The sequence below is a fragment of the Lepidochelys kempii genome, chromosome 24, assembly GCF_965140285.1.
Source record: "Lepidochelys kempii isolate rLepKem1 chromosome 24, rLepKem1.hap1, whole genome shotgun sequence".
NCBI lineage: Eukaryota > Metazoa > Chordata > Testudines > Cheloniidae > Lepidochelys > Lepidochelys kempii.
In genome coordinates this window covers 3,729,042-3,748,016 of record NC_136403.1, presented here as the reverse complement: position 1 = coordinate 3,748,016, position 18,975 = coordinate 3,729,042, and the positions used below count along the sequence as shown (strand labels likewise).

General features: G+C 49.0%; 1 protein-coding gene across 12 annotated transcripts in view; it reads right to left on the bottom strand.

Annotated features, from left to right (window-relative positions):
* ARHGEF11 (Rho guanine nucleotide exchange factor 11) overlaps positions 1 to 18,975 on the bottom strand; it is an 88,989-nt gene that overhangs the window by 45,919 nt on the left and 24,095 nt on the right. For 7 of the 12 annotated variants that reach the window (XM_073323598.2, XM_073323608.2, XM_073323603.2 and 4 more), the window contains exon 1: positions 851 to 1,046. In XM_073323598.2, coding sequence (XP_073179699.2) covers positions 851 to 1,031 — 181 coding nt within the window. In that variant the 5' untranslated portion in view covers positions 1,032 to 1,046. Of the gene's footprint in view, positions 1 to 850; positions 1,047 to 1,154; positions 1,247 to 1,616; positions 1,632 to 2,865; positions 2,899 to 18,975 lie in introns of those variants that run through there. The other 5 variants (XM_073323600.2, XM_073323609.2, XM_073323610.2 and 2 more) reach the window with 3 other exon arrangements.

The following is an 18,975-nucleotide window of genomic DNA, read 5'->3' as shown; positions in this document are numbered from 1 at the left end:
ACCTGATGCAGCAGGAGTGAGGGCTAGACTGCAACTCACAGTGCAGGAGGGGGACTGCCCCTCCAGTGGGAACTGGGGTGGCACATTTCAAAGCAGGGAGGGTGCTGCAACACGCTTTCCATGTCCACACCTAGCCACAAGGCCACTCTTCTGTTTTCACTGGTTGGGCAACTGGAATCGTAAACAGAACCATCGTCATCATCCCGCTAGCTCTAACCTCGCACTTTCCATCCACAGATCTCAAAGTGCTTCACAAGGGAGGGGAGTGTCATTATCCCCATTTTACAGATTGGGAAACGGAGGCACAGGGAGGGCAGCAACTTGGCAGGCAATCAGTGGCAGAGATATTAATAGATTCCTGGGGTCCCAACTCTCATTTCCCAATTCTACCCTAGACGAAAGGTGTAAGTAGCCCCATATGAAGGCCTAGATGGGAGGAGTAATTATCGCAGACCTGGAAAAGATCATTTTATCCCCCATGTCTCCCCCCCATGGCGGTAAAGGGCAGGTGAGCCATTCAAACCCACAAAGACCAGAACAGCTGATGGCTCATGAGGACACCCCTACCCCCCAATGTCATTCCCAGCCTGCCCTGCCCCAACTCCAAAGCTTACTCAGGATCCAATGTCTCTTTCTAGAAAATGATGCCCTCTGGCTCAATCAGCCGTTACGGGTCCAGTCCAGGAATCACCAGGTGAAACTGTCTAGCCTAGGTGCTGCAAGAGGCCCGACTCGATGTTCCTTCTGGACTTATAATCTCTGAGTCTGATAACAGGGGCTTCACGCTGCACAGAGACACGCATGCCAAAGCCTCCGGCCATCTGCATCATGATCTTCCAGCCAGCTTTACCTGTGTGCCTGACGGTCCCATGGTCAGGGTGCTCGCCTGGGACGTGGGTGACCTGGGTTCTGTTCTCTGCTCTGCTGCTGCAGCCTTGGGCAAGTGACTTCCCGTCTGTGGGCCTCAGAGCTCCTTGTGCGCCCAGAGGGCGGACAAGCCCTGCCCACCTCCCGGGGGGGATCAAGACCATCACAACTGGGAGGTGTTGGGAGGCAATGGGGGGGCCAGAGACGTAGCCAAGACAGCCAGATGGTACAGCCCCGAGCCTGCTGTCATAGCAACTCAGAGTGGGGAGGAAAGAAGGAAAAGCTACCTGGAGTTTCAGTGCAGTCAGACGGCTGGCGGCGGTGCCCGGGAGACCTGCGTCCTGGAGCCGAATCGCCCAGTGAAGACAGGCTGCTTAACCTGAAGGGAATGAGACAGACACAGTCATGGAGGAACAAGACTTATCCTTCCACTTACAAGACGCCTCCCTCTAAGGACATAGCAAGCCCCAGCAGTAGTCAGAGCAGCTCTCAGGGCAAGCGATCGCTGGTTCCCGCAGGGCCAGGACAGGAGCTGAAGAATGCTTCTCCCCACTGCCAAAAGCGGCCTCCAGCAGAGAGAGCCAGAGTCCCAGGGAGGGCGCTACACCGTGTAACCCGCGGGTCTGCTAACCCTGGAGGGACGGGCAGGGAGAGGGGATGGTTTGGTTTCCACAGAACATGACGAACAACAGAGAGATGCGCTCATGCAAACCACACGCACAGCACAGGAGGTCAGCGTCAGAGCTTACCAGGCTGCAATGGGGCTGATGGAAGAAGAGAACATGAAGCAGCGAGGAACGAATGAGAGAGACAATGGACAGTTACTTTCTCTTTTTTTAAAAATTTTTTTTTTTGGGGTGCTCTTGCTATTCCAGGCAGTTCTGTGATGGGGGAGGGGGCTGGATTGAGAGCCCTGCAGGCCAAAGCTGCTTTCTGCGCATGGAAGAGGTACAACAATAGCACTGGCTCTGCAAGCTTCCCAGGCCTCTCCTACCCAGGCGGGACCGGCTGACCGTGGGGTGAGAAGGGAGCTCCGAATCCACGGCCCATTCGGTCCTGGCCAGCTCTCTCTGCCTAATGCTGTGGTGGGTCGGCATGCTGCGGACATACCGACCCAGCAGGAGCTGGACTGAGTCCCAACAAATTCTTCATGCAAGCCGCTAGGCAGCCAGCACACGGGGGCGACCTGCAGCCGTGACTCACGGCGAAGGGTGGAGTTCACTCCAGTTACCTACCCTTGCGCAGATGCCTCTCTAGCTAGCCAGGCTCGAGGGAGAGCAACCACACGGGAGAACACGCAGGCTGCAGGGAGCAGCGCTATATTGAGCTGTAGCCTGCCCCCTCCCCCCCGCAGCCAATTTGAGTTAATAGCACCGCGGTACTCGAGTGAGGGGGTTGTGCGTGTGGACAGGATTTGAGATTGGCGCAACACCTGAATTAACTGCAGCGAAAGCAAGACCTTAGTACCTACTGCCCCCAGCGTGGGGCCAGACTGGAGCCAGGATCCTATAAGGGAAAGGCCGCATATCCCATTCTTGCCACCCCGCACCTCCCAAGACAGCCATTTCCCCCAAATCTGGTATTGGAACCAGGGCCCTATAGGGGAAAGGCCCCATATCTGATTTCCTGATCTTCTAGAGCCTGGTGGCATAGTGGAGACAGCACCCTACAGGATCCTATGGGGGAAGGCCCCATATTCCATTCCCCAATATCCCCGGGGCCAGCCAGTTCTCCTGATCTGATGCCACATTAGTACCAGGACACAAGAGGTGAAAAACCCCGTTTTATCTTCCCTGGCCCCCTTGAGCCAGCCAGGTTGGGGGGTCATTGGGTTTTTTTTTGTGGACAATATAAAATGGCAGAAGAAAGGCCACGAGGACATTTACATGAGAGCTGAGTGACACCATCTCCACCTTCACTTTGCACGCAGGGGCTTCGACAAAGCGAGTGCATCGCCAAGTATGCGATTCTGTCAGCCCGCCCCCAGCCCCATCTTACCTGGGCAGGTGAGAGTGCTTTTTACTGGCTGGCCTGTTGCCCAGGAGGGAAGACAGAAATTGACACCAAAGACAAGGACGGTGGTAAAGATGGCGCATGGTCCAGAGGACAGCATTGGGAGTGCGTGGGGAGGGGGAGAGGAGACAAATAGAGAAAAGAGACAGAGGTGTAATGGATGACGCAGCTGTAAACATACTCAGCACTCAGGAGAGGGGACGGACAGACAGGAAGAGGCAGATGCGCGGCTAGCCTTAGGCTTCAGAGCCAGAGCTGCTGCTTCAAAGTGCTTTTTACCCACCAGCCAGAGTCTGCCGACCTGGGCTGGGAGGGGCTGCAGACATACCCTCAGTGACCCAACAGGACTCCTTCCAGGAGCGGAAGGGGAGCTCCCCCTCTGTAGCCAATTCAGCTCTTGACCTCTGCATTCAAGCTGACAGTGCCAAGGGGGATGCCAAAATGTGTCCACTAGGAGCCAAGTCCCACCAAAATCGTTTCCTGCAGGGCATTCAACAGCCAGAGGGGTACAGCTACCTTCAGAGCCTCACACAGGCCCTGGTACTGCAAAGACTCAGGCAAGTGCTTAAATTTTATGCATTAGAGTCACTTGTAGAAAGCGAAGTAGGTGCTTCTGTCTTTGCAAGATCGGGGCCAAATTCCCTCTGACTCCCTTCCCCACGCATCTGCATACTGATCACCTTCTCAGCAGCTGATCCTTCCCTCCCAAGCCCCAAGAGCGACGCCCCTTCCCTCTCCCACCCCTTGCCCAACCCATCTAGTCCGCTCCAGGGTAGGACAATTTAAAAAGGAGCAAGACTGTTATGGCGGACTCAGGCAGCGACAGCTCCAGAAAAGGGCGCTGAGTGGTCTCCGTTACGACCCCGCTTTCGGGCTGGAGTTTTCCAGCCTCGGGGTCTGGCTCAGAGTGAACATAATCAGAAAGTTTGGACCAGATTCCTTCGACTGCTTTGTGCACAGAGGAGGAGGATAAGGAAATGCAAGCTGTACTCACTGGGACAAAACATCTTCACCTTTGGGTACGATACGCGACTGGACTGTAACAGAACACGTGTGACCCTGGAACGGGACACTGCATCGGGAGCACACCCTTGCAATGGGGTGCGATGGGGGGGGAGCGGGGGTGATGGTGCAGGAGAGGACACCATGGGTCCCATGAGCACACATGAGCAGGGGGACGAGGTGGGGCCGGTGACAGGTTCCACAAGTGCCCACCTGCACAGCGGGGGTAGGGGGCAAACTACAGGTCCAGTCTGAACTTTGGTGGCTTCCCCAAGCACTTATCCACGCAGCCTCAGGCCTTGATCCCGCTGCCAAGCCCCTGCACCGCTGTCAGGGAGGGGCGCTGCCCGCGAGTGCGAGCAAGAGCAGAGACGCAAGCCACAGCACTAAGTGGATCTCTCCAAGTGCCGCGGAGCCATCTGCGTGCCTGCTCCCTTGGGGCCTGATCCAAAGCCCACCGAGAGGATCCCACCGACGTCAGTCTGCTCTGGACCAGAAAGACAGCGGATGGGAGAGCTGCGTCTGAGAGAGGCAGTCATGGCGTGTCTACCAGGTCGGCACCTGAAGGGCGCCTGCAGGTGGCACGGTGCTAGGTGCTGTACGGACATCCAATAAGCATCAGAGATCCCCAAAGAGCTTACAGTCTAAAACCCTACATACGGAAGGGCCTAACCCTGCCAATCAAGCTGCCCACCTGCTGCTTAGCAGGGGTAACAGAACGGCTGCAGCGCTCCCATCAGGACACGCCCTGGGTTTTCCCCGCATCCCACTAACCGTTTTAGATGCTTTTGAGACTCTCCTCCCTAAGCTCCTAAATCCTTTGGGCGCCCTTCTGAAAATGCGCACCGCCTCCGTGCGTTGCACGGCACGCTAACGGGCACACACCCACCCACACGCACACCTTCCATGAGGCAGGATCAAGCCCGTTCTCCCGCACGCATACCTTTATCGAATAAGCAACACCACCACCAAACACGCATGAGTCAGACTGCAACCATCTCACTGAGGCAGGCAGCAAATTCCTTCCTTTCTCGCCAGGCTAAGTCCACACTTAAAAATGAAAGCCAGAAAAGGGGGAAGGGCTGGGGAAGAACTAATGAAACTCGGTAGGTCTGGACGCTGCTGCAGAGTTCTCAGCTCCTCCCTAGAAAACACACAGCCTAGGTAAATCCAACGAGGCCTGATGCTCAGCCGCTCAATTCTTGTGCGTGGGCAGTGAGTGGCAGAGAGGTCAGGGCGGGGCGTGAAGATGCCTGCAAGCCACCTTTGCTCTCCCTGGAGGCCAGAACCATGCAGGGGTCTGCCTGGCTCATGTTGTGAAAAGCAGCCGCAGGGCCACGCGAACTTGCTCTTTGCTTCTACTACCGTCGCTGGGAAGCTGAGAAGAGCAACAGTGCAGCACGCTCTGGCCACTTCCCCGATCGGCCCCCCCAGGGACTGGGCACAGGTCCGGAGCAGAGCTCGCATGCCGGCTCCACACGGGCTGTGCAAGGGGCCGGCATGTGCGGGACTCTCAGGGAGCCAGTTCTGCCCACTTGAAAGCCCCTGTACATTGCTAGGGCAGCCTACAGGGACCAAAACGTAACTAAGAGCCAGGCACACCGTATGTATATTTTAATACATGCACACAGAGATTTGGCTCCTGGGCTCTGTACTCTGCAAGGCCAAAGCAAGGACTGGCATTATAATGCTCTTTGGGACGTGTGCACAGACACATGAAAACAAGAAGCCACTGCCAAGTTTTGTGCCAGATTGGTGGAGCAAATCCCCAGGATCCATCCCCCTGCAGCCTGCTCACACCGCGCCTCAAGTCGACACGACTGTTAAACTCCATTTCCAATTTGGCACGGTCTTGAACATTTTTTTTTGGCCCAGACAAAATACAAAGGCCCAACCTTTAAACTTTTGCTCATGATCAGCAGCAGATGGAATCCGGCTGCCGTCCGCAGAGTGTGCTAACTGCATGCAGAAGGCACCAAGTATGCACGGGAAAAACTATTTCTGCTTCGGCAGCAGTTGTAGGGCAGTAAAACGTTCCATTGGGGAAAAAGGGGAGGAGAACTACAGAGAGGTTCATACCGGGAAGAGGAGGAGAATGTGACCTACTGCTCTGGAGTAGGTGGGAAGAAGCATCCTCTGCTTACAGATGAAGGGACGGAGACCAATCTACGATATTTCCATGGCGCCTGTTCCCACGGCATGTAATGCTGGGGTAAATCTCAACTGAACATGCTTGTACCTCCCAAATATGAAGTTACACCTGGCATCGTCTCGGAGGAGTCACAGCCGTGATAAGAAAGCAAAGCCACCTGGCAACATTCCTGCATGAGTGGATGGCACACTCCCAGGACTGTCAAGGTGAAGGGCCCACTGATCAAAGCACAAGTAAAGAGAAACACTGAAGGGGGCGGGGGGGGGGGGCCTGGGCTGGTCAGCGGTGCTGGTCCGACAGCTCCCAAGCAATGTCTTCTGTGCATCTATAACGCATGGACAGCGCAAACAGCAGTACACGCACAGGCCTGGTCTAGGCTAGAGAAGTTACTAAACAAGAGGCCCTAACCACTGACCTAGACCTGAGTTCTAGTCCCAGGTCTGCCACTGACCTGCTGCGTGACCTTGGGTAAGTCACTTCCTCTCTCAGTTTCCTCTCCCACCCTTTGTCTGTCTCATCGGTTGAGATTGTAAATTCATCGGTGCAGGGGCGAAGCGCATGCAATGCACAGCTGGGCTTGACAGGCTCTACTGTAATAAAGCTGTTTGATCTGGCTAAACTGGTGCAAACCCCGACTGCAGATGAACTCGAGTCAGTTTAACCCTGGCTTAAAAGAAGAATCAGTTCAGCTTGCTTCAGTTAAACCATCGCAACGCATTTAGTGTAGACAAAGCCACAGCACCCTGGCTCTGGAGAAAGCGTCCCAGCCCTCACGGCGCACTCTGTGCTGGGTCTCTCTGCCAGCCAGGGAGCCCAGTTAGTGCCCAGCGTGATGCAGACACTGGAGTGAGATTCACCCAATGAAACCACCAGCTGATGAGAATGGCTCCACGTCCAGTCGAGAGGGTACCAGAATAGAGTCAGGGCTCCTAGGAGCTACTTCTGGCTTTTCTTCATTTCAGTTTATTCAACTAGTTCAGTTCAATGCCTACAGGTGGATAAAAATGGATTTTTAAAAAAAACAAATTTTTAAAAAATTGTAATTGAATTTTTGACGTTATTTAAATAAGAAGTTTTTTCTTTTTAAAAATAAACCCATTTAAAATAAAATCTGAATGTAATACCAAATATGTTAAGGCCTTAACTTTTCAGAATCTCATAAAACATTTAAGTAAAAATATAAATATGCTGGATCCCTGAGTCTCTATCCAAAACTTTAAGTTAAAGGCTGCTTTTCTATATAAAGAAAGAATTAAGGCGGGGGGGGGGGTAACATCGAACTTTTGAGGTCAAGCTTTATGGCACAATGCATCAAGTACTGTACCAAGGGCTTGTTTGCTATAATAAAAATAAATGTTATATGCTGCTCTGTGTATATATAAGTAAATTCAGGTTACCAGCAGGCTTGACACAAACCATGAACAAAACATTAATTATCTAGTGAATAAGCAATAGATCATTCGGCATTTTCTAAGATACTAAAAATATACAATTAAATTAATAAGAACCTAAACCATTTAAGCCATATAATTGCTTTAATAAATGCCTAGTTATAATGTGCCCCCTTAGGGAGCAAAAACGTTATATCAAATCTAGTGTAAAAGCTCTATTTCTTCGTAAATCAACATGTTTTAATGGTTATATCAACCAGTGAGAATGCACCATTCTTTAGAAAATAACTGAAGTACAAAATGGAGAAGTTGATTAAAATCAATTATTTAAACCAAGGCTTTCCACTTGGTGATTTAAATCAATCCACCCTGAATGACTAGTTCATTCAAAGTTAAGAAACCAGTTGGGAGTTGAAAAGACAGGAAAGCTTGTTTTCCTCTTCCAATCTATGAATAAAAACTAGTTGTGAGAGGATGAGATCTATGAGCTCTAAAATCTTGAAGGACAAGGTGACCAAAAACAATCAGTTCAATTCATTAACTTGCAGATAGTTTAGCTACATAGACAGATAAGCAGTCTAATAAATCAATTAGTTTTAAATGCAAAACATGTTTTGATAAACCTTTTTTCCCTCGTATATCCAGCACATTTAAGGTAGTTTTATTTAACACAAAAAATTTAAAATGCTATTTTTGTGCACTTTAAATCAATTTAAACCAAACAGAGCTTGACACAAATCACAAGCAAAAAATTAATCTAGTAAAATCAGAAATGCGTCATTCACCATTTTCCAATGTAAGAAAAAATGTACATATAAGAATCTGAATAAATGTAAGTTAAGCTACATACTTGCTTAAGTAAGCGTGACTAGAAAGAGCATAAACTCCCGGTTAGCAAAAAGTACCACCGGGTTTAGTGTAGAGTCTTTATTTAGTTGCCAATCAATGTTTTAATGGTTACCAACCAATGAGAATCGTCTTTTCTTTAAGACAATAACTAAAGTGCAAAGACAAAACCTGATTGAAATCAATTATTTAAACCAAGGTTTCCTGTTTGTTGATTTAAATCATTATTAAAATTGGTGTTTTAAATCACCGTTGATTTAACTCAATTAATCCTGGTGTTGTTTTACAGAATTTGGTGAACTGGGAGTGGTGGTGGGGGGAGAAAAAAAATGGCAAAATTTGCTAAATGATCCAAAATTATTTAGGTCAGTCAAGACCAGAGGAGACGATTGCTAGGAACTTCAGAGGGATTGAACCAAACTGGGCAAACAAGCAACAGGATGGCAGATGAAATTCAATGGGAACAAACTGCTAAGTAATTTGTAGTGTCAGCAGTGAAGTTGGAAACAGAACCAGGACCCAACTCAGCCCCCTGCTCTAGCTGCTAGTGAGAGTTCTGGGTCAGCTTTTCACTTCCCTATTTCTTATGAATTCTTCAGCTAGTAGCTTAACCCTGAAAATCCACTTGGGGCTCTCCTGCAAGCCAAAAGCAACCCCAGCGATACCCACGCCTTTGCCAGAAGCCTCTCCCTCTTTGCCAAACGTGCTATCACTTGCATCTGAGAACAGCAAGATCTGCGTAGGTCCAGGTGGGCCAACTTCCCCCTCCTCTATGCATCCAGCATCAGACCGCGCGCTCTCTCAGGCTATCTGGAGAGGTGGTTGAGGCTAGGGAGTGAATGGAAACAGGGAAGAAGCTAAGTGACTGGAGCAGCCATAGGAAGCAGAAGAGACACTTGTATTTTCCAAGAAAAGTTAGCTAAGTCAAGCAGCTCCTGGGCCACCATGTGCAAGGGCAGGTGGAATAAAGGTGCAAAGCTATACGTGGTTTTCATTTCTATTTAAATGCCCAAGTTCGATTTTAAGAGAGAACAAGGGGAGAGCCAGGCACAGTTACAGAGAGACTCATGTAAGTGTCACTTCTGAAGCTCCTTCCTCCAATTCATCTGGAGTAGTTCCTACCCCCCAATACTAGCTCCCCCCGCGCTTCTCCCTCCAACCTTGGGCATCTCGTCGCCAGCTCCCCATGGGACCCTCCCTTCAGGCCTGGCCCCCTCCTGAACAAAGAATGTCAATGGTATTGTCTGCCACTGTCCTGCCATGGGCCTTGGGCAAGCTGTTTCACCGCCGTGCCTCAGTTTCTCCATCTGAAAAGTGGGGGTAATGATACTGACCTCCTTTGTAAAGCACACTGAAAGCTATGCATGAAAAGCTGCATAAGACCCATGAAACTGTGTAAGCCAACTAGCGAGACTCTTTCATTGGCCCAGGCCGCTGCAGTATCCTGAACAGCCCAGAGATGCCTCGGACGCGTTTGTCCACATGGATTTAACAGACCCAATGAAACACAGATCCAGATCTAAGCAAAGGCCTCCCGACTTCTAGGACATTGAAGTTCGAATTTACCATTTCACTGCTGCACCCGCCTCCTCCAGTTCTACTCCGTAGACTGTCCAAACACTGACTGAGAATAAAGACAATCAAATAATTCATGGCAAATAATTTGATCCATTTCATTTTTGGCTGTCCAAGAGGTGGCAATATTATCCAGTTTATTGGTTACTGGAAACTGATTAGTTACTTCCTGAAACATCTCTGAGACTGCAGGTCAAGGGTTGGGCATTTGACCTATCCAAAAATAACTGGTCAACTGACTGGCCAAATAATGTCAAAAATGGTCACATATTTTAAAGCACTATTAGATCAGTAACAACAGGTTTTAAAAAAGGAGTAAGTTTTTATGGTCTCCAGCAGAATGACCCTTAGATAGCTACTTACGTCTAATGAAAAAAAAAAAAAAAGCTGTTGAAATGAGTTATTTCAACTCAGAAAAGTGCAAAAATTTGAAATGAAGTTCAAAAAAAAAAAGGATAATTATTATTCTTACCTATTTAGCAATGTTCAGTCAGCATTTAACGGTGAACGTTATCCATGTTACAAAAGAAAAGCAAAATGATACAAACACATAGCACCTATAAAAGCAAAGTCATTTTTAAATGCACTTATCTGAGGCAGGCAGCAGGCCAGATCTCCAAGCAGCTTAAGGGTTGTGCATCTCTTCTCATTGTGTTGGGGGAGGAGGTTTAATGACTGTGAACCCTCCTTCCCCCTCCCCACTCCCTTCCGTTAGTCGGTTAGACTGTAAGCTCTTTGAGGAAGGGACCTTGTCCTTAAGTTGTTTAATGTGCTTTGTAAACCGCCATGTGGGTTGATGGCCAGGTATACAAATAAAGAGATTTTTATATATATACACACGTTTCTTGTTGAAGATTCCAGCCACTGTTCAATGTTCAATTAGTTCACCTTTTTTCCCCATCAGGCGGCATTAACCTGTCGCAGCGTGATCAAGATATTTAAGAAGGCCTGATGACAGATGGCACCATGATGCAATCAAAAACGTAAGCTGCCGCCTACATCAGGACATTCTTGCTGGAATATTTGACGTTGGTCAAATAATAGGTGTCAATTGACCCGTCATCTGAGATTATTGGACCGGTCAATTGACCGGCTTGCCAAACCTATCCAGCTTTGAGTTTGCTGAGAGTATTTAAAATCCCCATGATGCTGATTAGTTACCCAAGTCATAGGGTATTGTGCCTATTGGCCGACCGGATGATTTATGCAACCAACCACCAAGGCAACCCTCAAAATTTAATAAAATTCTAATATAAGGTTCAAAATTCATTTTCAGCAAAAACCAGAGCTAAAAGTTCAACTTGTGAGAGCATCCATGCTTGAGCACTCAAATGCATGCAGAAAAGGAACACACAGGACCTGATCCAAAAACTAGTAAGTCAATCGGAGCCTTTTCAGTGATTTCAATGGGCACTGGGCCTAGTCTACAGTTAAAACTTAGATCAACCTAGCTAAAAAATTTCACACCCCTGCGCACAATAGTTAGGTCGCCCTTACTCCTGGTGCTAGATCAACGGAAGGATTCTTCCGTCAACCTTGTTACCACCTCTTGGAGACGGAAACGCTGATGGAAGAACCCTTTCTGTCAACACAGGAAGTGTCTATGCTACGGAAATACAGCAGCACTGTAGAGGCAGGAGAACAGACATACCCTGGGTCTGCCCCAAAGGACAGGATACATATTTATGCAGCAAGATAAAGTTTTTCTGCTTCAGGGAATCGGTCAACTACTGAGACCTTGTCTACACACAAAAAAGGTTGTACGGGTTTAACTACAGCAATATGACCCTCTTTATGGGGATGCAGTTATACTGGTACAAAGATCCTTATACCAGTACAGCTTATTCCTATGTGGGAAAGAGAATAAATTATGCCAGTATGAGGCATCTTTATACCAACAGAACTGTATTCATACTAAGAATTGTACTAGTGTAAGTCTTCCAATACAAAAAAAAGTCACACCGCCAAACAGCACAGTTACACTGGTACAAAAACCGTGCATAGCCGAGGCCTAATTTGATGGAGGTCTGAAAGACATTTTGGGGAGGTTATTACATGACTGTCCACCTTCCTCCAAAGCAGCAGGTACTGGCCACTGTCAGAGATAATATCCTGGCAACATGGACCATGGGTCCCATCCAGTCTGGCAATTCTTGCATTCCTAAATGGTCCAACAAAGAGGGCTGAATCTAAATTCACATGAGTAGCTATGAATCTCTCCCCGCAACAAACTATTCCACCTTCAAGCGCCACTTGATACGGAGGGAGGTTCACTAAATAGGCCCCGTAATAAAACCACGTTGCCATCAGTTGTTGCCACCACCACCACCTCCTGTCACCAATCACACCTAACGGGATTACGCAAGTGTGAGGGGTTGGATCACAGAAACCCCCTGGGGCTGCCACCTGATGTGCCAAGACTACGTCTGCTCCTGCTTTCCTGCCCTGCCAGCATAGGACACCAGCACCCTGCCTGTTTTGAGCCAGACCCGCTAGCCTGCTGCAAACCCAGACCCAGGTCCGAACCATGTTCCCTAACAGCCGTAGGCTTAACTGAAAGCAGCTTACAGAAGTGTGCCTGTCTTTAACACTCAGATGCCCAACTCCCAATGGGGTCCAAACCCTAAATAAATCTGTTTTACCCTGTATAAAGCTTATAGAGGGTAAACTCATAAATTGTTCGCCCTCTATAACACTGATAGAGAGATATGCACAGCTGTTTGCCCCCCCATTCCCCCGCCCAAATATTAATACATACTCTGGGTTAATGAATAAGTAAAAAGTGATTTTATTAAATACAGAAAGTAGGATGTAAGTGGTTCCAAGTAGTAACAGACAGAACAAAGTGAATTACCAAGCAAAATAAAATAAAACACGCCAATCTAAGTCTAGTACAGTAATAAAAACTGAATACAGATAAAATCTCACCCTTAAAGATGTTTCAATAAGTTTCTTTCACAGACTGGAGCTGGACACCTTCCTAGTCTGGGCACAATCCTTTCCCCGGTACAGCCCTTGTTCCAGCTCAGATGGTAGCTAGGGGATTCCCCATGATGGCTGCCCCCCTTGTTCTGTTCCACCCACTTATATATCTTTTGCATAAGGCGGGAATCCTTTGTCCCTCTGGGTTCCCACCCTTCCGTCTCAGTGGAAAAGCACCAGGTTAAAGATGGATTCCAGTTCAGGTGACATGATCACATGTCCTGTGAGACTCCAAGCCTTCATTCCTCAGAGCCTGACTCACAGGAAGGCCTGCCTGCAAACAGAGCCATCCACAGTCAATTGTCCTGGTTATTGGGAGCCATCAAGATTCCAAACCACCATTAATGGCCCACACTTTGCATAACTACAGTAGGCCCTCTGAGTTAGATTTCATATTTCTCGTTTCAGATACAAGAGTGATACATTTCTACAAATAGGATAACCACACTCAGTAGATTATAAGCTTTATAATGATACCTTACAAGAGACCTTACGCATGAAGCATATTTTAGTTACATTATATTCACACTCTCTCTATAGAGTGTGTCACACCCTCCTCCTGAACTTACTGCCAGGGACTTGGACACTGACCATGACGGAGGCAGTATACCTAAAATTCCTCTTTGGGCTCCCCTCTGGGGAAGACACTCCTGTGTCCCCCAAAAGGGAAAGAGACCCTGATCCAGCTGCGGGCTCACAGCTACCAGCAATGACAGACCCTTCACTGGCCAGCAAAATCCCCCCCGCCCCCCTCCACTTCACTCAAGTTGGGCTTGCTTCCAGCTACACAGGCCTTGGGGTTTGTTCCCACTGCAGCAGTCGCCAGGACCCCAACTTCCAGCTCCAGGACACATGTCTCTGTGCACCTCTTCCACTCCATTACAGCCCATTCATGCTTCTGGGTCTCGATTTGCTTTGTCTTTTAAGTCCAGGGTTTGCTGGTGAGCAGCCTTCTTGTTTTCCAGAGCAGCCTTTTCCCGGGCAAACTGCACATCAATTTCCATTTGTCTTCCCGTTAGGCCATCACTCGAGCTGGGATACCACAGAGAACCCCCTCCTGCCAGAACAGGCACCCCTCCACTCCTGTCTTGCTAAGTTAAGACACTCCAGTCAGCTTCAGCACAGACACAGAGGTTGGGCCATATCCATCTGCAGTTCACTGACACTGAGATGCACTCAGCTCAGGGGCTTCTTAGTTAACAGAGACTTTCCCAGTGCCCAGTGTTCAGCCTTTGTGGGCAATTTGCAACCTGTGCAGTTTTAGCTTCTTCTGATCTTCCCTCTAACTTATTTCGCTTCCTTTTCTGTCCCTACTTCCCTTACCCAAAATAAGCAAACAGAAAATAACAAATCAGTAACCACTTTGTCTATTCTCCAGCCACCACAATTAAGACTCACTTACAAATCACTACCAGTATCTCAAAGCAATCAGCTGTGCACAGATCCTGCCGACTACGCCACTGTGATGGGTTGGATCACAGAAACTGCCTGGGAGCTACCACCTGATGTGCCCAGACTACTTCTGCTCTTGCTTTCCTGCCCTGCCAGCTTAGGACTCCAGCACCCTTATCTGTATTCAGTTTTTATTACTGTACTGGACTTAGACTGGCGTGTTTTATTTTATTTTTCTAGTTTCAGATACAAGAGTGATGCATTTATACAAATAGGATGACCACACTCAGTAAATTATAAGCTTTGTAATGATACCTTACAAGAGACCTTTTGCATGAAGCATATTTTAGTTACATTATATTCACACTCTCTATATGGATGCATCACAGCAAGGTCACACTTGCGTACCAGAGCCCCAAGCATCACAGAGCAAGTCGAACAGCAACTGGCAGACCTGGGAGACAAACAGCAGAACCAAAAGTATCATAATCTGGGCAGAGCTGAGAAACTCTGGCTCTGGTTGGAGTGGCAGGGCTTGCTGGAGGTGAGAAAACTAGTGCAAGCCCCAGAGCACTGGAAGACAGCGTGACACCTAGAGTGGGATCTCCAACAGAACCATGCCAAGCATGGACTGATATGGCAGGAGAACTACAAAGGCACACAAGCAGGACTTGGTCAAAGTGTACTGAAGACATGCTCCATCAATGGAAACACTCCTTTGTTGCTGTAGCATAGATGTGTCCTCGTTCCTAAGTGGGCTCTGACAGACGAGCTATTTGGGCAAGACGCTTTTCCTCTGAGCCTCAGTCCTATCCCCCTGCATTTTCCACCCCTTGTATACTAGGAGGAGGATAGTAAGACATCCCCCTTTCCCACGGCGATCGTGAGGATCAATTAACATTGGGGCAGCAGTCCCAGGATGCCCTACGGCCGAATGTCCTTATTAAGCATAAAGTAACAGGGAAAGTTTGGGTTTTATTCCAAATTAAAAGAAGAAAAAAAGAAAACATTAAGTTCAGAGGGAAGCCAAATCGGGCATATTATCAAGGCAGGGGGGAGGGGGGAGAGAAGAGCCACAACGCTGGCTTAGGAAGACGCCACAAGCTAAATACAAAACCACAGGAACAGCCAGTTCTCACCTCTTTGTGCCTTTGTGCATTGTCAGTCACAAAAAAAAAACAAAAAAACCATAGCTAATCAAGAAACTCCCCAATCCCCCTCACTCCTAGGCACTAGGAGTACACGTAGAATCCAGCAGGTACATTAGCAATAAGCTCCAAACAATAGGGGTTTTTCAAAGCAATTCCACCCCCTCCTTACCCCTACCCCATCCTGAGGGATGGAAAGTCATAGTCCATTGAAGCATAAACTCTGCTGCTGAAGCAGATTTCCAAGACGACATGGCTCCTTGAAACCATAATTATAGGCGAGTTCGACGCAGGGAGGGTAATTCCATCCCCGTTCCATTGGATCAGCATTCCCCTGCCCCTCTCTATGCCCTCCTCCCGCACCCCCGGTGGCCAAGTCAGAGCGCAGTGAGTACTCCTAATTGAAACTTCCATCCGCTGCCTAGCGCACGCAGCTGGCTAGCAGCCTCCCCTCCCCTCCCAGCACTGGCCATTCTAGCAGTGAAGAGAGCCCGCCCCGCCCCGGGCCCTGAGGCGTATGGAGTCAGAGGGAAGGAGGCGAGAGGTGTCCACTGAGAGGGGGGTGCTGATGGTCGAGGTGTCGGCTGTGCCAAGCTGCCCAACTCGTTCAGAGCAATTTGATCCTGTGAGGCACTCTGGACGACTCTGCGCCATTTTGACAATGCCGGGGGGGGCGGGGGCAGGAGGGAAATCCCAGGGCCTTCTCTCAGGCCTCATGGCCACGCTGCAAAAGGTGCATGCTTTGCAGAGAAGAGATGGGGGGTGGGGGGGGGGGTGGGAATGCAGCAGCAGAGATGTCACTTGATCCAATAAGCAAATGACCCGTAGGCAGGGATCCTCAGTCACACAGCAGCACTGTTACGCTCCTCTGGCTGTGCATGGCACCCCGGTGTAAATGCCAATCACACACGTCTATTGCAAGCTCCTTGGGTGGGGACTGGATTTTTTTTTCTGTGTTTGTACAACGCTTGGCACCAGGGGGGTCTGGCCCCCAAACTATCCCTATTACTTTATGCTTAACAAGGTGTTACCACGATGCAAATAAATAATAATGTTCTTCTAAGACACCTGGGTTCTGTTCCCAGCGCTGGCTCTAGTCTAGACGATGGGCAACTCACTTCACCTCTCAGCTCCTCACTACACATCTCTGATGTGAGCACCATTCATCTCATGCCAGGAAAGAGGCAGGAACCCTGTGGAAGTAGAAGTATGTGGGCTCACGTGACTAAAGACTGTATCAGGAGGTATACACACAAGAGGGCCAAATTAAGGGTGCACAGGTAAAAGGCACACTCCTGATACCAGGGTGACCCTCCTGCCAAAATTCAGGTCCCTGTTACAAAGCTCGGAGGGACTAGAGCCTTTCAGCGAAACGGCTGTCAGAATTTAATAGAGGGAGTAATATATTGTTTTGGCCAACCTCCTTCTCGGAAAAAGCTGGAAGATTTTTGCTTCACCTTTTCAGAAAAGCTGACACCCCCCAAGGAAAATTGCAGCCTGAATGGCAAAGTTAAAAAGCAACTGAAATCAGGGACGTATGAAGAGTATCAGGTGACTTTAACTGCAGGCAGCATTACCACAGCTGGCCATAACACTGCTCCAGGCTGGAGAAGGGAAGCAATTCCTCCCTCTACGGTCTTACCCTCCCTTGCTAGCCAGAGGTACAATGGCAGAATTTTAAGAGACAGCAGCTTGGTACCCAAAGCGTAGGCACCTGTTAGAACGAGGCTCAAGGAGGATGTCTTTAGTGCGGCCTGGACCTTTAAAACTATTCTGCCACCTTAAGGGCAGAACTATGAGCCTGCCAGATGCAGCAGATAAGCCGTCGCTCAGATACCACAATGTAAGAATCTAAACAGAATCCGAAAAGCCCCTGGGTTCTACCGAAAAGCCCCTGGGTTCTACCCCCAGCACTGGGAAAGGCAGGGGTAACAGGGAGCTGGCAGCCGGGGGCTTCTATTCTCAGTGATAATGATACTGACCCACCTTTGTGAAGCGCTTTGAGATCCTGGGATAAAAAGCCCCAGTGCAAGTGCAATGTAGAATATTTTTTTAGGCAGCCAATGTAAAGAGCACAGGGGTCACTACTGACCTACAGCAGCAGCTACAAATTGAGCTGCAGAGAAACAGGCAGAATACCATTAAAGTCAAGGTGGGATTGTTAATATGGTTCATGTCACACACTCGACTTGGTTTTAAAAAAAGCAAACTTATGCAGACTTTTCCATCCTATTACTCAGGCCCAGAGTCTGGGGCCGATCCTGCATGGTCACCAGGAGTTGAGGGTCTGGCTTATTGTAACTCATGGACACAGGCCTTTTAAAAAAAGGCACAGTCAGATTTTCAAGTGTGCCGCACTCTGACCACTTAGTCTGGTGCAGATGGGAGCAGAGCTCTCAAAGATCCATCCCTTAGAGCTCATTCTCAGGGAGCAGCCAGGAAACATGTACTGACTGGTCCACGGAGGAAACAAGATGCATCCCCCCAGGCTGTACTTGGGTTCAGTACTACAGTAAGTTGCAGGGGGGCCGACACCTCTCCTAGAAGCTGATGTGTCCCTGAATGATTTGCAAATGGCTGAACCAGAGAGCTGCCTGTTCAAGTGTCAGTAAAAATTGGGAAAGACGGGAGCTAGGCTGCCTAAAAGGAGTAACGCTGCAGCCCCTTTGTTACCATTCCGACTCCTGTCCTACCTCTTAGCACGCAGCCCATTATGACTGCCATGGAACAAAGGCCGTGTCAAACACAAGGAGTAAAGAGCTCCAAAAGCATCCAGCGCTGGCCTTGCGCTGCTCTCGTTAACTCAACAGGAGTTTCACCAAAGGGAGCAGAGTTAGGCCAATGCTAAGCACCCCGTGGGTGGGACTTTCAAAGGCGCAAGGCAGCGCTGTTGGACCTCTGCATGGCCTGGCTTTGAGGGACGTCGGCTTATTAGTATTTGTATCGTAGTAGCAGCTAGAGGCCGCAGCCAGGGTCGTGGCCCCATCATGCCAGGTGCTGTACTTATGTACAGCAAGAGACAGGCTTTGCCCCCAAAAAGCTTACAATCTAAATTAGACAAGACAAAGGGAACAGTATTATCCCCACATGCACAGTGGGGATCTGTGGCACAGATAGGGGAAGTGACGTGTTCAAAGTTACACAGGGAGCCTGTGGCTGGACTGGGAATAGAAGCCAGGACTCCCAAATGCGAGGCCAAAGCTTCAGCCACAAGGCTGCGTCAACTCCAAGCGGCCTGACCCATCTCCCCATGCTGCCTCGCTCCTCTCCCTTCCAAGGGCTCATTCACTGGTTTTCTGTTGCACTCCAGCGTCAGAAGGTGAACGTCCTGGGACGGGTATCTCGCACCTGTACTGCATAGCCCATCTCACCAATAATACAGTCTCAGCTCGGCTGTTGGCGGATGCTTTCCCTCGTTACCCCAGGGTGGAAGAGAATGGGTCTCCCTCTGGGGGATGCATGCGATGTTTTACTGTAAAGCGCAAGGGTTTATTGCCTGCCCCATTGGATACCCTCAGACACACACGCCCCTAAAGAAGAAAATAATTGCTGCTTCCTACAGACACAGCCTAGATACTTGAGAGTCACGTGTCTCAACTGTGTCAGA